A 19,368-nucleotide genomic window follows, 5' to 3' on the forward strand; every position below is an offset into this window, starting at 1 on the left:
TGTACAATGAATACATAAGGCCGAGTAACAAAGATACCTGTTAATCGTGAATCCTCGAGCGACACTGGGTCCCCCCCAGTGTGCTGGGCAGCGGGAAGGTGGAGGCAGCGACGTGGCGAGTGAGCTAGGTCAGGTCACGGCCTCCGCAGACCGACAGACCATCGCCTCGGCCTCCACATCTCTGATGCCGGATGGCAGAGTGTGAAGACCTGGCATGTCCTTGGAACCGGTCGTCATCTTCTGAGGTTCCTGTGGTTTCTGAGGCTGCCTTCCAGGGAGCCCTGAGTCTTCGGTACAGCGGCAGACTTTGCTCTGGTGGAGCGGGGACGTCACGGCCCATTTGTCCGGCTCCGTGCAGGTTCCGTCCGTCGTGTTTGCTGGGCGGCCGGAAGCTCAGCTCATGTCGTCAGCTCCCGGCCTGCCTGCTGGCTAAGTGACCAGCAGCTTTCCACGAAGCAGCCTCAGACCTTTGCACGATGGCTCTGCTACGATGGAAATCTTCACTGCGGGATGCACACGGATTAAGAAATGTTCAGTTAGTGTGCCCTTAAATTCTCTGCCTTCTCACGACTGTTCCTTTTGAAACGATGATATCAGGTGCCACCTGAGGCACTGGATAAGCCCCCCCCTCCCCCAGTGAGAAGCTCCTAGATGAGGCTCCCTGACAACACACTGACCTCCGAGCTGGATCTGCGGGGCCACACGCGCCCTCCCCGGGAGTGTGAGCCGAGGGCCCGAGTCCCGCCCCCTCTCCTCTTCTGATGCTCACTTGGTGCTCACAGGGTCATTGGGGACCTGGAGACGAGCGACAGCTCATTAGCATCCAGGACTCTTCTCTCCTGCCATGCTCGTGACGGACACACACACAGGCGCTCTGTGTGACGTTGTCCAGCCCGTCTGGGGCATGGTTTGTGTTTCTAACTGGAGAGGCCTTTCGCTCCTGTCGGCCCTGCGTCCGTCATTCTAACAGCTACAGACGGGTTGGAGCCCACCCACTCTGAGGCAGCGCCCCGTGCGCCAGAGCAGGGCTTCCTTTCCTCTTCCCCACCCCTGCCTCCCCCTCTCCCGAACCCTCCCCCCTGCCTCCCCCTCTCCCGAACCCTCCCCTCTTTTTTTCTCCTAAGTCAAAACGAAGCCCGTAGTAAGTACCGCTGGTAGAAAATCTTGTTTTGACTTGTAAACGGAGCAGGTTAGATCAGAAAAAGTGGAGGTCCTTCCTAGTCCACAGTTCTGATTTGTTCTGGGAGTTGGCAGTTGAGAAATTTTTATTTCTTTTCCTTCTTGTTTTTAATTTGGTCTAGCCTGGCGGTCGGCAGACTTTGGCTTTCTGGGCCAAAGCTGGTCCACCGCCTGTTTTTGTCTGGCCCACAAAGCTAAGAATGGTTTTCACATTTTTAAGCAATTGGGAGAATCGAAAGAAGTATTTTGCGACATGTGAAAAATATATGAAATTCAGATTTCATCGTAAATGAGTCTGGGACGTAGCTGCACTCATGCGTGTAAGCGTGTCTGTGGGTGCGTGCTCCAGGCGCAGAGCTGAGTGGTCTCATCGGAGACTCGAAACACTGCCCGGGGCCTCACAGGGACGATTTGCCACCCCGTCCTAGACGTTTAACCTGGGCCTGTCCTGCCTCTCACAGTGGTATCGGCTGTCTCTTGATTCCTTCTTGATTTCAGGAAAACGCAAATGCTGCTGTGTCATTTCCTTTCAGGGGGCCAGGGGCGCAGGGCCCGGGAGAGGCTGGGGAAGAGTGTGGGTGAGGAGTGCGGAGGAAGCGGGAAGTGTCTCAGCAAATTGTAAATCAAGTGTCTTCATCCCTTTCCAGAAATCTGTAAGAGGGGACGTCCTCGCAGGTCCAAGCAGTGCCCTGCCAACTCGCCTTAGGTTCTCTTCTCTCTGATAAAAATGTGGAAACTCAAATTAAGATCACTTTGATCAATTGACACCTTAACTTTGTGACTTTTTAGTTTTTTTGTGTCAAGATAATTATTTTTTTGCCCAAGTTAACAATCAAAATTTTTTCCCCTGATATTCAACTTTCCAGACGTTTGGTCCGCAGGTGTGGAATGAGCCATCTCGTGGAACGGGGGCTGAGACACATGAGCTGTCACCACCCGGTAATGACCCCCCCCCCCCCCGAAGGTGACGTTCTCCCTTTCTTGGGCGAGTCCAGCCATCTTTTACTCTGCGAAGGACAGACTTCTGCGTTTGGAACTGTCTGCAGGAGAGAGGCGGGGGCCCCGATGTCTCATTTCTAGCCCTGCAAACGAAGTTGAGCAGGGGAGGCTTGGGACGGGCGGAGAGGGCCGTCTCTGAGACCAGAGCCAACGCAAACCAGCGGTGGCCGCCGAGTCAGCGCTCCTCGCCACAGTCGGTCCCGGCTAAGGAGACGCCGCGGGGCGCTGCTCCTCCCCTCTGCTCGCCTGCCAGCCGGCGGCGAGGCCCCAGCCGCACCTCCGAAACAGCCTCCCATGTCTCCCCGTGTGTGCTCACTTCTCTGCCCCAGGCCCACCACCCTGCAGCTACCCTCTCCCACACGAAGACCCCCAAAACGCACTGACGCCGCTGATCCAGGCGCTGTGTCCTGCTCCACAAGCCGTTGGCAGGGCCGAGTAATCGCAAGTCGTGTCATTAGAGGCGCACACAGAACCTGGTTTCATCATGAAAAGATGGGCGTTCTCCAGATCCGCCTCCCGCCAGCGCACAGCGGCCGCGGTCATTCCTTCCACTTGGCTCGACGCGTGGCTTTCTCAGCTCGTGGTTTCTGCTGAGCCTGGCAGGCCGGGGCATTTCATCTGCTCCGTAGCGACCTGTGGAATCACGACCAAGACATCATGTCAGTGAACCTCAGGCTGAAAACCAGCCTGAATCAGGGCGGCGGTCAGTGTCCAGCGTGGCCTCGCTGGGGCGTTGGTGTGTAAAGAGAGACGAAGCTGGTTTTCGTCACTTAAAGGCTGGATCAGTCTGCTTGGGCCGCAGTAACGAAACCCCGAAGGCGGGGCGGCTTACACAACAGAAAGGCAGCTCCTCAGTTCCAGAGGCTGGAGTTTCGAGCGCCAGGTGCCGACAGGGTCGGTGTCTGGCGAGACCTCTCCCCAGCTTGAGGACAGCTGTCCTCGCGCCGTTCCCTCACACGTCCTCACGCGGCTTTCGCGTGCGCGGGGGGCTCTGTGGCATCTCCTCCTCTTCTTATGAGGACATCAGAGTCTGTCAGATAAGGCCCCACACCCTTGCGACCTCATTGACCCTGAAGTGCCTCCCTACAGGCCGCATCTCCAAGTACAGTCTTTGGGGGCTGTAACTTCAACATAAGGATTTGGGGGGGGGCGCTGTTCAGTCTATAACTCAACCTAAAGGCAAAGGTTAAGGACCAGAATTAAGAAGGCAGTGCTCGAAGCAGCATCCTATGAGGCAAGAGGATGCTTTTTAAAATTTTCCTCCTGGGTCGCAGACATTTGAGAATCTGAAAGGATGCTGAGAGACCACCAAATTAAGCGTATGCACAGAACTTTATATGTGACCGCGAGGACGTTCCGTCCCCCAGACCAGTTCGGCCCCCGTGCTGGCAGCTGCTGCTCCCCGGAGGTGTTCTGCCACCGGCAAGGGGGCCTCTGTACAGATTCAGGCGCAGGCATCGAAACAGGAACCTCTGGCTTTGTTTCGCCTGAGCGGGGTTGAGGCCCGAGGGAAAGGAGAGTGAGCCGAAGCGGGCGCGCGGGCGGTGGGCAGGACTCGGCGGGCCCACATCGGACCGAGCGAGCGGACGTCTTCCCCCTGGGCTGCCGCAGCCCTCGGCCCTCTCCCGCTGGGGGTGCCATGGTGGCGTCTCCTGTCCTTGGTGATAGAGTGGCCCTGTGTTCGCTTACACTGACACCGTTCTAGATGCCGCAGGGACCTTTGGCAGTCACTGCCGAAGTTATTGGCTGAGTGACTTAAAGGCAACGAGGGGCACCTGTGATTACAGGACTTTACAGAACAGTCGAGGTCCAGGAGGGCGAGAGAGTCTGGCTTTCTTGACTCGTGCTTCGGCTGCGCTTGGTCCCCGGAGACGTTTTCGTGTGCGGTGGTGGTCATCTCAAGCTCTTCCCAGTCGGGCCGAGGACGAATGCTCCCTTGGGGGTTGCAGGTGGCGCCCTAAAATGGTGGGCTCCAAAGTTGTGGCGACCGTTGTCTCTGATTTTTCGTTCATGTCAGCAGTGCCGCGTAACCAGTCTGCAGGAGTTAAACCTGGATTTTGGGGTCCCCAGCCCACAGTCAGCCACAGACTTAGTCTCAGCATTCGAGAGTTGGACAGAGTTAATCCTGTAGTTCAGTGATTCAGACTCGTGTTTTGAAAGTGGCTTTAACAAGTTACTGGAACCGTTAGTTCTCCTGTGAGGATGAACTCACCGCCAAATCTCCAGGGGCCAAATGAGTTTTCTAACTGTGCGTGTGCCCTTCCGTTTGTATCGGACTCTGGTTGCCTTGCTCTGGGAGTCCTCCTCCTTGGCGATCTGTACCCTCCATTAAGTCTCGGAAAACCCTTAGCTCAGAGAATTCACATCGGCGTCTTCTCCGCTCCGACCCCCTCTCTGTCAGCCCCTCAGTCTGTGCCGTTCGCCGTCTCCCCCAATCCTCCCCTCTCCTCCCCGGCCTGGCTTTGCTCGCCAGGTCAGCCTGGCTTGCTGTGGTCTCTGCCAAACCACAGACATGTAATGAAGCAGGCGCTGTCTCCCGCTGGCTCTTGGGGCGCCCCGAGGCCGCGCAGGGGCTGGGGGCAGGAGAGGCCGCCGAGTCTGAGGAGATGCTGGCGGGACCGGCGCAGGGGTCGGTTTCTCTCCATGGCCGCGATCCGTGTCCACAGCTGAGCGTGTCAGGGCTGCCTGGTGTCACGCCGACTCTTCCGTTGTCTGGTTTGGAAATCGCGTCTCCTCCTTAACCTCTCGATGGCTCTCCGAGGACCGTGGTTGATCATTCCCTCAATTTCGGCACTCGTGGTGCCCCCGCGCGGGCACGTGCGGGTCTGCCCGCCAGCCCTCGCTCCCCTGGGCCGTGGCCCGCCGCGGCTTCTGTAGCGGCGAGTGGACCGGCACCTCGAAGCTGACACTTCCCCGAGCACACGCTTCCTGTTCAGGACGGCGCTGTCCAGTAGAAATGGGACGCAAGTCACATCTGTCATTTTAAATTTTGTAGTAGACACGTTTTTAAAGGGTAAAGCAGGTGAAGTTAATTACAGTAACAGGTCTAACCCAGTGTACCTAAAACATTTTGATGTGACAAAGTTACCAAGGCACACGGCACTGTTCTTCCATGGCAAGCCTTTGCACTGTGCTGCGGACATGTCTCCACTCTCAGAGGAGAAAGTAGGGTCCACGTACAGAGCCTCACCCAGCAAGCGGGAGTGGTCAGAGCAGCCTGGTCGCCGAGCCACTGGGCACACGTGCTCCAGCCAAGAGGAGACCGAGCCAGCGTTCAGGCCCGACTCCCGAGGACCACGTGGGGTGGGGCTGGAGGAGCCGTAGGGCTCCCCCGCGCAGTCTCAGGCTGGCGCGCCGCACCCCGGGCCCTCTGGCTGCGGGTGGCCGGACCTGAAGCGGGGGGAGCAGGTGCGAGAGGGCAGGCGGGGGCGGGGGGCCAGGCGTAGCCAGCAGCTGCGCTAGTGCTGGTGCCGTTCCCAGCGGGGGGGAGCGGCCTGCCCCGCGCCCCTCCACGCGTCCGCGGACACACACAGCAGTGTCTGGCTGAGCTGGCCTCCTCACAGTCCCTCTTTTCATCCCCCAGAGGTGGGGGGCACCAGCCTGCCCCCGGGACTGTGGCGTCAGTGCTGGGAAGTGGGCGTGAGGACGAGGGGAGGAGTCAGGTGCGGCTCTCGCAGCCCCCGGGGGGCGGCTCGGTGGATCAGCACCCAGGGGGCTAATTGTTGAAAAGAGTGTGTAGTGTTGGAATGCACTGGTATTTGAGCTGGGCCCTGAAGAAAGGTGAGAGTTCAAAATGCAGAGCTGGGGGGAAGCCCTGGGAAGTGGGGCGGGGCAGGGGAGGGCTCACATCCGTTACTGCCAAGCCCCTGCATCTGCCAAGCCCCTGCATCATCACGCCAGGATCCCCAGCCCACCGGGGTCACCATGGTGCGGGGAGGGAGCCTGGCTCCTCCTGCAGGCCTGTTTCCATAAGGAAGCTCGGCGGGACGGCTGGTCGCCGGCAGGAGTGCAGGGGACCGAGGACGGGGATGTGCCTTGTGTTCATCTGCACCCTGGCGCGGCAGAGTCACGCCTCTGACTCGCCGCAGAATCGGAGTGGTCCCTCCTCTGGACTCTGGTCTGCATGTCACCTGTGCTTCTGTGGCATTTGCGTCCTTTATGTGTCGGCTCCACCCTCGGGCTGTGAGCTCGTCCCGGACGGCCACTCGTTTTCCACACCATGGACACTGCCCCGCAGACATCAGGGGCTCAGTGAGTGTCTGCCCGGTCCGGGTCGGACGTGGTCCTGGGCGAGTTCGTGGGGTGGGAATTCAGGCGCCGGCTCCGGGGCTGTGCCCGTGGTCACTGGCCGTGTGGGTCACGGCTGTGGGTAGTCTTCAGCAGCCGGTTGTAGAATTTGCTTTTGTTATATCGGCAACAAGGTGCTGAGGAAGGTTTTGGTAAGCGCTGCACTTTTGGGGGACCGGGCTCCTGATCATTTCGGTGTGTGCTGGGAGGAGGGGGCTCTGCAGACAGCAGGGCCAGGAAGAAGCTTCCGCTGGAGAGCACGAGGCTACCCATGGACTCGGAACCGAGTGTCCACACTTCCACGTGAGCAAACAGCCCAGCATCGTCAGCTACCTGAGCAGGTCTGCAACTCGAACGTCTCGCCAGTACAAACGGAGAAAAAGCAACTTGGGCTGGAAACAACACCAGAAGATGGTCAGGCTGTTCCTCTGAACAAAGGACAGCTTGACTGTCCCGTTAGGAGAGGAGTCTGCGTCCTTGAAGAGAGCAGTGTGCAGGTTTTTAAAGCGCCTTCGGAAACGAACGCAGAAGCGAAAGTCTTAGTGCAGGCAGTGGAAGGTGAAGTTGAGGTCACTACGTGAAAAGTAGAGTTAAAATGAGAACATCAGCCTCAAAACCTATCATCTGAATAACAGAACTTCCAGAAGAGAGCCCTGAAAAATGGAGAGGAAAAAGCCCTCAGAGCAATAATTAGGGAAAACTTCCCCAAACCGAAGAGCATGAGATGCTGCATCGAAAGGCCCAGGGGCAGGAGCCGGCCCGCGGCGCTCCGCGTGTCGTTCAGGGTGCTCCCCGACAGCAGGGGAGGGGCCGGAGTTGGCAGAGAGGCCGAGGCTGGGGAGGCGGGATGGCAGCAGTGGCAGCGAGGCGCAGGGGCGACACCCCCTGCTGAAAGGAGAGGGGCGGCTGCGGGTTCTAGGCCCGGCTCAACCCTTCCGTGCAAAAACAGGGCAAAGACGTTTTCGTTACGTGAGACCTTAGAGCTGATTTCCCCAGCATCCTTTCCCAGGAACCTCCCAGAAGGGGTGCTTGAGTCAAACGAGCGTAAACCAGCAAAGGAGGGGGCTGGGGTTCCAACAGCGGAGCCGGGCAGAGGTCGCAGCACGGCCGCCGTCGGCAGGTGCGGGGCGCACACCGCCGCAGGACAGACGCACAGGGATGTTCTCCCAGACAGACTGACCTCCTTCCTTTCTCCCTCCGTATCTAAGGTTTGTGCCTTGGCTAACGCTTGTACTTCTTCTCTGATGTTTTTAAAGAAAGGGCGCCCCCTCCAGTGGAGCACGGCGCATCTGTACGTCCTGCAGCCAGCCTTCCCCGGCGACCTCAGGATCGTGCTTTCTCGCTGGAGGAGGCCTGGGACTCGGGTGTGCCCTGGGCAAGGCGAACGCCCCTTCCGCGTGGGTGCGCTGCACACTGAGACCCTGAGCCATGACACTCCCGCGGCCACAGGCCTCCTCGGTCTTTGGCCTAAGAACTTGCTGTGAACACTGCTCGCTCGGCTCGTATTGACCCAGAAGGGCCGACAGGGCCACAAAACCAGAGCCCGTCTGTTCTCCTCAGTGTTCTTTCCCTGCAGAGCGCGGGGTGTGGCGTCTTGGCCCAGGACATGTGAGCTTTATTGTGTCGTGGGTCAGGGAAAAAAGAGGCCTACCGTCATTTAATAATGGCTGTATTTCATAGTAGCAGACGTGAAATTGCTCTGCGACGTGTTCAAATCCCCATGTTTTCTCTCTTTCTCAGTGTGTTTGGATTAATCACTGCAGAGCAAGCCAGCCAAGTGTCCAAACCACCCACTTCCCTATTCCCAGCTCACAGCTTGGAGGCCAGCCGAAACCGGGCCAAGCACTGAGATGACTTGCATGTCTGATTTTTGTTCCGTGATGTGAAACTCAAAGTAAATCAAAAAGAAAATTTCCAGATACCAGCTAATTCACAAAAAACATCTCCAGCCTCTTCAGTCCTTGCACGCACGCAAAGTCGATAAGCAAGCCTGCCGTGGGCCAGAGAGGAACTCCCACGGGCACAGACTGGCCGTCAGGCAGGGCTGTCCTACCGGGGCCCTGAAACCCCGGTGAAACCCAAAGAACTTCTCGGGGCCCAGAAGGAAGGGAGAGCTGTGCTGAGAGGCGGGGAAAACAGGACCTTTGAAGAGAAGCTGCAGGAGATGGAATGTGAGCATAGAGAATACCACGTGACCAGAGCGAGACTGGTGAGAGGCCGACAGGCCAGGACGAGGGGACGTGGGCCTGAGAGGCCGGCGAGGCCTCTGACGGTGAAGCCGTTACAACGGCGAGGAGCCAAAGGAGTGTGTGGAGTCCGCGTGGCGCAGATGGAGGTCTTCTCAAGGCCACTTAGCCCGTCGGCCAGGGCGCTCGACTCACGGACGTACGGACACAAATGTTTGACAGCCTTCCCCAGAGACCACAGACCTGGCACCCCAAGTGACTGGCGGGAAAATAGAACCGTGCACAAGTTCGGCCCCTCTGCCCGGCCACCCCGGAAGGGTGCTTACCCTCCAGACGCAGTCCACGCCCCTGAGAAGCGGGGCCGTCCCCCGGGGAGGGCAAGCTGCACGCCCGGGGGTGGTCAGGCCCAAGGGGTCCCAGAAAGACAGATCTTTTCCTGGCCCTATTTTAAAAATGTAGAAATTTAGCAAAGGTGGGAAATGCCAGAGAGCACGTCTGAAAATGCACGAAGGTCAGGCGGTCGCGGTGCAGGCTGCAGCGTACAGAGAGGGCCCAGCTTTATGTTAATCGGGTCGATGCAAGAGTAACCGCGTCTTTATGACATACCTTTCTGTTACGGGGATGTAACGTGTTCCTTTGCCAGATAAAGACCGTCTCCTCCTTTTATAGAGGAGCCTCACCAAACCAGAAGGCGGTTCGAGTCACATGCAGAGCCATCTGCAGAGCCATCTGCAGACCCAGGCCCAGGACACAGCCCTCCCGCCCCCACGGGGCGCGTGCTTGCCCTTTGGGCCGCTAACCCTTCTCTCCCCTGTGCCGCAGCTGGGATGAGAGCAGCTCCATCAGCAGCGGGCTCAGCGATGCCTCGGACAACCTGAGCTCAGAGGAGTTCAACGCCAGCTCGTCACTCAACTCGCTCCCGACCACGCCCACTGCGTCCCGCAGGGAGTCCTCGGTGGCGGTACGTGGGTGCAGACCCCGGCGGTGCCTGCGGGCGGGCACGCGCGTGCCCTCACCTGCCTCATGGCCCTGCTTCCCGCGTGCCTTCGGCCAGGTCCTGGCCAGGTCCTCGCAGGGCCAGCAGAAGAAAAGCCGACGCTCCCAGCCACGTCTTGAGACGTTAGCCGTGGGCGTGGCGAGCGGGGACACGGCACCCGCAGCGATGCCCATGGGGAGACGTACATGCGGTGTCGTCCCCCGGTCCCTGGAGGCGTGCGGGGAGCCCTGGGTGGCCTTCGGCTCTGGGAGGAGCAGGGCCCCCTGCAGCCACGATGAGCCCCTGCCCCCTCCCCGCAGCTGCGCACGGACTCAGAGAAGCGCTCCCTGGCAGAGAGCGGGCTGAGCTGGTTCAGCGAGTCAGAGGACAAGGGCCCCAAGAAGCCGGAGTACGACAGCGGCAGCCTGAAGATGGAGCCCGGGGCTTCTAAGTGGCGGAGGGAGCGGCCCGAGAGCTGTGACGACTCCTCCAAAGTCGGGGACCTGAAGAAGCCCATCAGCCTGGGCCACCCCGGGACCCTGAAGAAGGGCAAGACCCCGCCCGTGGCCGTCACGTCCCCCATCACGCACACAGCCCAGAGCGCCCTCAGAGTCTCAGGTGAGCCTGCAGTGGAGTTGGGGACACGCGGGCAGGGGCCTGCTCCCCGCCGCTCAGCCTCCTGGGGGTCCCCGGCCCCCCGGGCGGGAGCGGGCGCTCACAGTGGTCCGTGAGTTCGCGCTGCTGCTGCCACTGTCTCTGCTTTCCGCGTGCGGAACTAAAATCCCGGAGAGGGTGAGCGGCTGAGCCGAAATCACACACCTGCGAAGAGGCCGAGGAGGGAGGGCCAGAGCCCGGGCGCCCTGCCCTCACACACACCGCCTGGCTCTTCCTTCCCCACCCAACACGTTTGGGGGACTCGCTTGACCTTCCGCAGGCCCCGCACGTGACAGACTGACCTCTGTCCCTCCCGAGTGGCCCGTGGTGACTGCTCGCCAGGGCCAGGTACCAGTGGCCGTCCCCTCTCTGGTCCACCTGCTTCCTTCCTGCTCCCTCCTTGAGCAGTTGTTAGATGCACGTCCCTCCCATGGCCTTTCTGCTCGCCTCTGCCATTTTAACCCAAGTGGAACATTCTACTATGGGAGCAGAAAACAAGAACCGAACAAACACAACCCCGAGGCCCCTCCCACTCGGGCTCCTTCCCTCTGGCAGGAAATGTCCCCAGCTTCCTAGCGGCCTCCTACCTGTACATCCAGAGGCCCCTGACATTCTGTGAGACGTCAGCGCGTCCACTCCTCCCACGGATGGGGGGGAAGGGTTTTGACGTCATGGCCTGGTTTCTGTTTCTCTCACGTCCGGCGTCCTGCAGGGAGGCCAGAAGGCAAAGCGGCCGACAAGGGCAAGCTGGCGGTGAGGAACGCAGGGCTGCAGCGCTCCTCCTCGGACGCCGGCCGGGACCGCCTGGGCGAGGCCAAGAAGCCGCCCTCGGGCATCGCCCGGCCCTCCACTTCGGGGTCTTTCGGCTACAAGAAGCCTCCCGCCACAGGCACGGCCACCGTCATGCAGACCGGCGGCTCTGCCACGCTCAGCAAGGTCCAGAAGTCCTCGGGCATCCCCGTGAAGCCTGCGAGTGGACGCAAGACCAGCCTGGACGTGTCCAACAGCGTGGAGCCCGGGTTCCTGGCCCCGGGAGCCCGAGCCACCATCCAGTACCGCAGCCTGCCCCGGCCGGCCAAGTCTAGCTCCATGAGCGTGACCGGCGGGCGGGGCGGGCCGCGCCCCGTCAGCAGCAGCATCGACCCCAGCCTGCTCAGCACCAAGCAGGTGGGACTGGCGCCCTCCAGGCTGAAGGAGCCTTCCAAGGTGGCCGCTGGGCGGAGCACGCCGGCCCCGGTCAACCAGACCGATCGGGAGAAGGAGAAGGCCAAAGCCAAGGCGGTGGCCCTGGACGCAGACAGCACCTCCCCGAAGAGCGTCAGCTCCCCAGAGAGCACGCCGAAGAACCAAGCAAGCCACGCCCCAGCCGCCAAGCTGGCCGAGCTGCCGCCCACCCCCGTCAGGTACCCACACGGGCAGCGCCCCGTCCGTCGGCCGGACCCGCCCTCCCCACCCCCGTGCTCCTCGCCTCTCCCCAACACGCCTGCGTGCCGGTCCCTCCCCCCACATTCAGAACTCCAGAATTCCCCTCGCTCGTGCTGCCGCCTGACCCCCTCTACCTGCCTTTAGCGCTGTGCGGGTGGCCTTCCCACGTTCGCTCTCGCGCACACACCCGGGCGTCCTACACGCGCATGCCGTCCCTGCCGTTAAGACTCGGCAGGGCCCCTCGTCGGTTCCCGGATGCCCCTCCGTGTCTCACAACGTCATCGGGACGGGCCTCCGACGCGGTGGATGGGCAGGCGGGGCCCGCCGCCGCTCCACACCTCCGTCTTCTCTCTGCTTCTCAGGGCCGCGGTCAAAAGCTTCGTGAAGCCACCCTCGCTGGCCAACTTAGACAAGGTCAACTCCAACAGTCTAGACCTGCCCTCGGCCAGTGACGCCCACGCCCCGAAGGCCCCAGACCTGCACGCAACGAGCTCTGCAGCTGGGGGTCCCCTCGCTTCTTGCTTCACCCCCAGTCCGGCCCCTATCCTCAATATCAACTCAGCCAGCTTCTCCCAGGGCCTGGAGCTCATGAGTGGGTTCAGCGTCCCCAAAGAGGCCCGCATGTACCCCAAACTCTCAGGCCTGCACAGGAGCATGGAGTCCCTCCAGATGCCAATGAGCCTGCCCAGTGCCTTCCCCAGCAGCACCCCCACCCCCACCCCGCCGGCCCCCTCTGCCGGGCCCCCCCAGGATGAAGCAGAAGAGCTGACCTGGAGCGGAAGCCCCCGAGCTGGGCAGTTGGACAGGTGGGTGGACAGACGGGGTTGAGGCCAGGTCTGTCCCTAGGCCCACATGGGTCACCACTGTGCGACTTTCCACACGTTTTCTGTGTGTTAAGTTCATTCGCTTCACAACTCCGCTAAATAGGTACTACGTTTTTTGTTCTTAAATTGCTGTCTCACCTTATAAATCGGGAGGCTAGTGCTCAAAGCCCTAAGCGGCTCATCCGCGGGCTCCTAGTGAGTGCGGCTGCCGTCGGCAGCCTTTGCTTCCGAGCCCCACGTCGATCGCATTATGTCGGCCCTGGTCTGCATCCCGCTGATGTCACCTCGGCAGCTGGCCGCACCTGACCCCTCATCGGCCCTTCAGGTAAAGGGTCGGGCTGTGAGCCCAGAGGCTGCCGCCGTCTTCTTTGGTTTGTGGAGAGTAGGGGGCTGCAGTCCGGTGCCCCGAGTTCAGGCAGAGCGTCCCCCCAGCCTGGGCTCCCAGACGCTGGCTTCTCGCTGGGCCCACACGCTGCTTCTTTCTCCACAGCGGTCAGCGGGATCGGAACACCCTGCCCAAGAAGGGGCTCAGGTAAGCCTCAGCGCTTCCTCCCCTGGGCCGGCCTCTGCCAGCCCCGCGTGGCCATGGTCCCCGTACCGCGTCACTGCACGGCCCCCCGCCCCCCGCCCATGCACGCTCTCCTCGCAGTCAGCACAGCAGGGTTCTTTCGGGTGACCCAGGAGAGACGAGTTTGCGCGTGGGACCCACGCGCACCCACCGGTGCTACCCCCGCTGGCCTCCCTCGAGTCTGAGGACAGCGGCCTTCGGGGTCCGCATGGGGGGGAGGTGGGGCACAGCCTCCTCTGCTGTGACTGCAGCGTCCGGGGCCCCTTCCAGGGGGCGCGTGCTGCCCGGGAGCTGCACAGGGCCCCAGGAAGCTCGGTCCTGAGCTCTGGGGAGACGTTCCAGGGCGCCCACGCTCCCACCGGGCCCCGCCTCGGACGCCCTGCCGCCCCCTGTGGGCCTAGGAAGGGGCGCCAAAGTCCTCGGGCATCCGTCCGCTCCTGCCCCCTGCCCTGCGTCAGAGCCCCGCACCAGCCAAACCCGCCCCGACGCCACGTGCGGCTGCCCAGCCTGACCAGCCGCCGCCTCCGACAGGCACCAGCTCCAGTGCCAGGAGGACGCCAAGGAGCGGCGACACTCCCACGCCACGGGCGGGCCGCCCGCGTGCGACGACCCGTCCGAGCCGCCGTCGCCCCCCGCACTCTGCATGTCCCTGAGTGCGAAGGGCCAGCTCACCAACATAGGTCAGTGTCCGCGGTCGCTCAGGGCGGCAGGGGGCCAAGGCGGGCGAGGCCTCCAGCTGGGCTTTGGGGTTCGTCGCGCGTTCGGCTCGCAGAGCGGCCTCAGTTCGCCTGTCCGAAGCAAGACCGAGGCGAAGCACGCCACGGGCCTGAGCGCGAGGGCTACCCGGGCTCGCGCCGCAGGGTCCTCGTGTGTGGCGGGGTCTGGGCCGAGGCCCGGAAGAGCCACACGCCAGAGGGGCCCACGCCCAGCACGGCCGGGAGGGCGGGGGGACGGGCCACGGCAGGGGTGGGACCTGCCTCCCAACCCAGAAGAGCCCCCGAGTCCCAGCTGCCTGGGCCGGGCCATCCCAGTGTGCCGGGCGCGCCCTGTCCGCAGCCCGAGGGGAAGGGGAACTCGTCCGGGACGCTGCAGGAAGCCTGCGTCCACTCCCCGAGCCTCTAAGTTCATCTTCTCTCTAGCCAAGGGAGGAAAGCAGCAGGGAAACGGGGACCTGTGGGGTCCTGTGGGGTGACGGGGCTTTGAGTAGAAACCGGGGACCGGGCTTGTCTTGCCCGGAGAAGCGGTGGGTCTCCAGGAAGGGCCGCTTGGGCCCCGAGGAGCCATTCCACGCGGCGAGGGCCAAACGAGGAATGTGTGTGCTGCAGGACGAGGGCCTGGCTGGAGAGCAGCCCCTTGTCCGCGTTTGCGGGGGGCGGGCGGGCGGCATGGGGTGCGGAGTCTTCACGGAGAAACCAGCCGTGGCCTGCGGCTGGCAGTGGCACAGTGTGGCCCTCGAGCGGGCTGCTCACGTGGCCGCGGCCTCCGTGGCTGGCGGGGTCCGGCCGAGCCGACCTGACGCCCACCTGCGCCGTCTGCGCGACTTCACGCCGGGGTGCTGGGCGGAGCGGGCGTGTTCTTGCTGCGTTAGAGGGGACAGTGACCTGGACCGACACCGCTCTGTGGGGGAGCCCCACGCCCTGCCGTGGTGCCAGGCCCGCGGTCCGTGGCCGGGTCTGAGCCCCGGCCACCCGCCCCAGCCGCCACTTGTGTTTGAGGGAACACGACGGCCCGTTTTCATCGGCACACCGAGCGAGGGGAGGTGTCAGGAAACTGGCAGGCCCCCACCCAGCCTCCAAACATGACAGTCACGGGGCAGGCAGGACCGAGGGAAGGTCTTTAAAGCAGGAACGTGCCCACCCCGGTTCCAGATGGCAGGGTCCTTCTGCATCAGGGCTCGTGACCGGGAGACCCCTCCTCACCACCCCCCCACCCCCCTGCTGGCACCCCCACCACCCGTCCCCAGCCTCTCCTGCCCTCTCTCCTGGAGCTCCACCCCAGAGGCCCTGAGCGCTGGTGACCCTGCCTCTTCTGCCCTCCTCCCCTCCTTCTCCTGTCCCCCTCCCCTCTGTCCTTCTAGTGAGTCCCACGGCGGCCACCACGCCAAGAATCACTCGCTCCAACAGCATCCCCACCCACGAGGCGGCCTTCGAGCTGTACAGCGGCCCCCAAATGGGGAGCAGCCTGTCCCTGGCCGACAGACCCAAGGGGATGATTCGGTCAGGATCCTTCCGAGACCCCGCGGACGACGGTGAGACTCCATGCAGCGCGGTTCACGCTCACCCCAGCTCTGCTGGGCCTCACCAACCCCCTACCCCCTCCACGACCACACATGACACACAGGACATCCAGGCGGGCCATCTCCGCTCTTCCTTCCCATCCCTTTGAAGGGCCTGGGGGCCCAGAAACCTCCAGTGGCACCGTCTGGCTTGGGGCCGGGGGAGGGAGGGATGGACGGACCGCCGATGGGCTCCGTGTGCCCTCGGCGTGCTGAGCCGCGGGCTCCCTCTCCAGCAGCTGTCGGCCTTCCCCAATGTCCCAAGTACCTGGGGACGTGCAGGGACACGACGGCAGCTCTTAGATCCTCATAAAGAACCAGGCACCTCATTCCTCTTCCGAGAGCGTGCCGAAGGTCGGCCTCGGGCAGGGCCCCGTGGGCTTCGTCGTGGTCTGGGGTCACGGTCGGCCTGGGCCAGGCCTCTGCGAGCGCTCGCAGAGGAGCTCTAGGTCTGTGGGGTGGGGCGGGGGGCTGGGCGACCAGACGAGGATGCCGCGCGTGGGTGGCGCGTCACCCAGCGGGCCCCAGGCCCCGGCATGGCGGGCGCTGGAAAGAGGCGGCGCGGGCAGAGCAGGGCATGTTCCGAGCAGCTCGGGCGGCGAGCTGCCCTTTCTGCAGCTGACAGACCTTCCTGGCCGCGAAGCGAGGGTCGGCACCTGGGCGCCACACGCCTTTCCGGCTCTGCTAACCCGGCTCCCCCCACAGCCAGGCTGCCAGCCGGTGCGGACCGCGGGACGAGGCAGCCTGCTCGGGCCCTGCGGGCTCAGACGCCTGCTCCGGGCTCCGCCTCTCCGTGGGCTCCAGATGCGCTGCAGAACCAGGGTCCGCGCTGCCGCCCAGGGCCCTCCCCGGACCCCGCGCTCACTGTGTGTTCTGCTTCTCTTCCAGTCCACGGCTCAGCGCTGTCCCTGGCCTCCAGCGCCTCTTCCACGTACTCCTCAGTAAGAGCCTCACTCCCACTGCCCAGACCCTCCGCTGGGTGCCCGTGCGGGGTGGGGGCGCTGCTGTCGCATGCCTGGGGTCTAGGGGCGAGGGGAGGCGCCTGGAGCCCGGAGCCCTCGGCCAGTGGGCTCCTCTGGGTCTTTCCACTCACCGCCAGCTCCCGAGCCGCTCTGGGGTCTTTTGTTTTCCTCCTTTGAAAAGTGGAGGATCCCCTTTCGCCGAGCCCTCTGTGCTGTGGGAAGTGGGGCGCGCTTGTGGTAAGGCGACACGGGCCGGTCTGTAGGACCCCAGGACCTTAGCCACGTCCAGAGTGCGGCCAGGACCGGCGAGCCCGGCCCTGCGCTGGGCGGAGGGTGCTCACGTCGCCCTGAGGTCCGTTGTGCCCCTAAGTCCCCACTGCTTGGAGCTGGCAGCAGCAAGGCCTGGTCCTCAGAGCAACCAGAGCGTCACGTGCCAGCCTTCCTGGCAGTGACACAGGTGTGTCATCTAAACCCAAGGAGGACGTCCGGGCCAGTCCTGGGATGAGCCGGGGCCAGGACAGTTTCAGCCTCTTCACGCTTCTGCGCCACGGCCCCCACCTCCCGGCCCTCCGCGGGCCCGGGCCTCCTCCCCGCACAGTAACTGCCTCCCTCTCTCTCTTTCTCTCCTGCTCTGCTCCCTTCTCCAGGCCGAGGAGAGGATGCAGTCTGAGGTAGGGCGCAGAGCCTTCATCCGCTCGTTAACATCCCGCGCTGCGTCCCCCTCCCAGACCTTGTGCTTCTGCTGTCGTAACCGTGCGTCTCTGTTCCCTTCGCAGCAAATCCGGAAGCTTCGGCGGGAGCTGGAGTCATCGCAAGAGAAAGTGGCCACCCTGACGTCTCAGCTTTCTGCCAACGTGAGTGCCAGGACGCGGGCGAGGCCCGGGCCGTGGTCGGCCTGAGCCGGATGGGTTCGGCCAGAGGAGAGTCACTTACGAGGCGTCCCCGGGGCTTCGACACCCCGGGGACAGAGAGCTCGGGGGTTGGCCTCCCCGCCTCTGAGTCTCAGTGTTTATGCAGAACCATGTTTGCCCCGAGCCGAAGCGGTAGGTGTGGAGGAGCTCTCCAGAGACAGGAAAGAGGGTCTCGGCGGCTCTCGTGGGTGTGGGACAGGCCTGTCCTGGGCTGTGGCCAGGATGGCACGTTTTGGTCATGGAGCCCTAGGAGCCCATCACCGCCTTGGGGACGGTCACGTCTGTGTTCACACCATGTGACTGGGGGGGGGGGCGGCACCAAACTGGCCACCAGCACGCCGTGTCGTGACCACGTGCCTCTTGCGCTCCAGCGCCGCCCCAGCTGCCCCTCCTCGGTCGCCTCCCGGGCGGCCGGCAGAGGGGATGGCGAAGCGAGCGGCACTCTGTCCTCAGGCTGCCCGCAGGACACTCCTGTAGAGCGCACTTCCCCTTCCTGGGCCTGGGCTTGCGTGCCCTGTGGGGTGGGAGAGAAGAAGCCAGCCCCCCGGCCAGGCTGCTTGTGCCCTGCGGCCGAGCTGCGAACAGAGAACATAGAGCCCCCCCCATCCCACCCCCGCTGGAGCCGTAAACAGCAGCTGAGCCGGATCTGCGGAGCGTTCCAAGTGTCTGCACAAAGAAGGCTCCACGTCCCCGGCTTCCGCCGCGGCCTCCGGGTTTCTCTCCCCTCCTCCCTGGGGAGCCCAGCTGTCTGGCCCAGGGTCCTCCCTTGGAATCGGTAGAAGCCCCCCAGCGCGTTTCGGCAGTGAGGCCCTCTCCCCAGGGCGGCGGCTCGGTTCGCTCCCCGGGCCCGCCGGGCACATGCCACACGCGGACCAGTGTGTTTCGAGCTCAGACAGAGCACTTTTCCCGCTCACAGTGGACCCTGAGATTTGTGACAGGAGCAGGACCCCTCTCTCCTCTCCCTTGGGCCCCGCCCACCAAGGTGGCGCCCGGGTCAGGCCCTGCGCACCCCAGGAAACCCCTGTCTGGGAGATGCTGGGGAGGCCGGGAACACAAACAAGTCTGACTCACTCACACTGCAGGCTGTCAGCACTGGCAGAGCCAAAACATGAATTCAGAGGGGGATTTTTCTTAGAACAGGAAGTCCCCTTGGGCTCAGAGAGAACAAACCAAACACCTGGACGCACCAGGGTCCGAATGTTCCGTTCGGTGTTGCTGAGGCTGGAGCCGCGGCCGAGGCCTCGGGGAGGCTCCACACTTCCCTGCAGGTCTCAGCCAGTTCCAGACCCGCTGTAGCCAATGTTCCTGGAGCTTCCCAGCTGCCGGGGCCCAGGACACAGGCCAGGCTGCCGACCCCCCAGATGTCAGCCCCTCTCCAGTCCCGCCGCTGAGCCCTGAAGCAGCACAGGCACCTCCGTGAGGCTGAGGGTTGGGGAGGTGCAGCGGAGCGAGGAGGGAGCCTCCCAGGTTCCTGAAGGCCCCGCGAGGAGAGGCCCCGCAGAGAGCATGCCGGAGGCCAGGGCCTGCAGCCCTGCGGAGCAAGCCCAGAGGGACCAGGCCCCAGCACAGTGGAGGGACCACGTGCCAGTGCCTGCTGGGCCGTGGGGCCAGCCAGCAGGACAGCGGGGTTAGACCACGGTGACGGGCGACCCCGAGGCTGCACCCTCCCGTGGAGCACAGGGACCGTGGCCACTGGTGAATGATAGGTGCCGGCTCCCCCGTCTCCGGGAGCCTCCAAACCTGCCCTGCCCTCGCTCGGGCGGCCGTCCTGGCTCAGGTCCCCTCCAGGAAGCCGTGTGATGGCGCCCTGTCTGCTCAGGAAGAGGTGTGTGGGCCCCAGTTAGCTCTGAGATGGAAGATGAGCTAACGGTCCCCTCAGGCTCGCCTCGCCCCAAGCCTGGGGCGACTTGAGACCCTCGCGTGTATTGCAGGCGAACCTGGTGGCGGCTTTCGAGCAGAGCCTGGTGAGCATGACGTCCCGGCTGCGGCACCTGGCAGAGACCGCGGAGGAGAAGGTGCGGCGGGGGCGGGGGCGCCCCCTCCCTTCTGTCGCCTCGCGTTCCGAACCTGCCGCTGGCCCTCTGTCACCCGCACGGCGGAATGCCGCTGCCTGGCACACAGT

At 63.4% G+C, this 19,368-nt stretch overlaps 1 protein-coding gene across 8 annotated transcripts in view; it reads left to right on the forward strand.

Moving 5' to 3' along the window:
- NAV1 (neuron navigator 1) overlaps nt 1-19,368 on the forward strand; it is a 144,293-nt gene that overhangs the window by 106,473 nt on the left and 18,452 nt on the right. For 5 of the 8 annotated variants that reach the window (XM_036235507.1, XM_036235508.1, XM_036235509.1 and 2 more), the window contains 11 exons: nt 9,474-9,612; nt 9,948-10,245; nt 10,994-11,684; nt 12,069-12,512; nt 13,021-13,062; nt 13,630-13,778; nt 15,176-15,346; nt 16,262-16,314; nt 16,983-17,006; nt 17,112-17,189; nt 19,178-19,261. In XM_036235507.1, coding sequence (XP_036091400.1) covers nt 9,474-9,612; nt 9,948-10,245; nt 10,994-11,684; nt 12,069-12,512; nt 13,021-13,062; nt 13,630-13,778; nt 15,176-15,346; nt 16,262-16,314; nt 16,983-17,006; nt 17,112-17,189; nt 19,178-19,261 — 2,173 coding nt within the window. The remainder of the gene's footprint in view (nt 1-9,473; nt 9,613-9,947; nt 10,246-10,993; nt 11,685-12,068; nt 12,513-13,020; nt 13,063-13,629; nt 13,779-15,175; nt 15,347-16,261; nt 16,315-16,982; nt 17,007-17,111; nt 17,190-19,177; nt 19,262-19,368) is intronic. The other 3 variants (XM_036235503.1, XM_036235505.1, XM_036235506.1) reach the window with 3 other exon arrangements.

This window comes from Rousettus aegyptiacus, unplaced genomic scaffold (assembly GCF_014176215.1).
Source record: "Rousettus aegyptiacus isolate mRouAeg1 unplaced genomic scaffold, mRouAeg1.p scaffold_m13_p_18, whole genome shotgun sequence".
In the NCBI taxonomy this organism is placed as follows: Eukaryota; Metazoa; Chordata; class Mammalia; order Chiroptera; family Pteropodidae; genus Rousettus; species Rousettus aegyptiacus.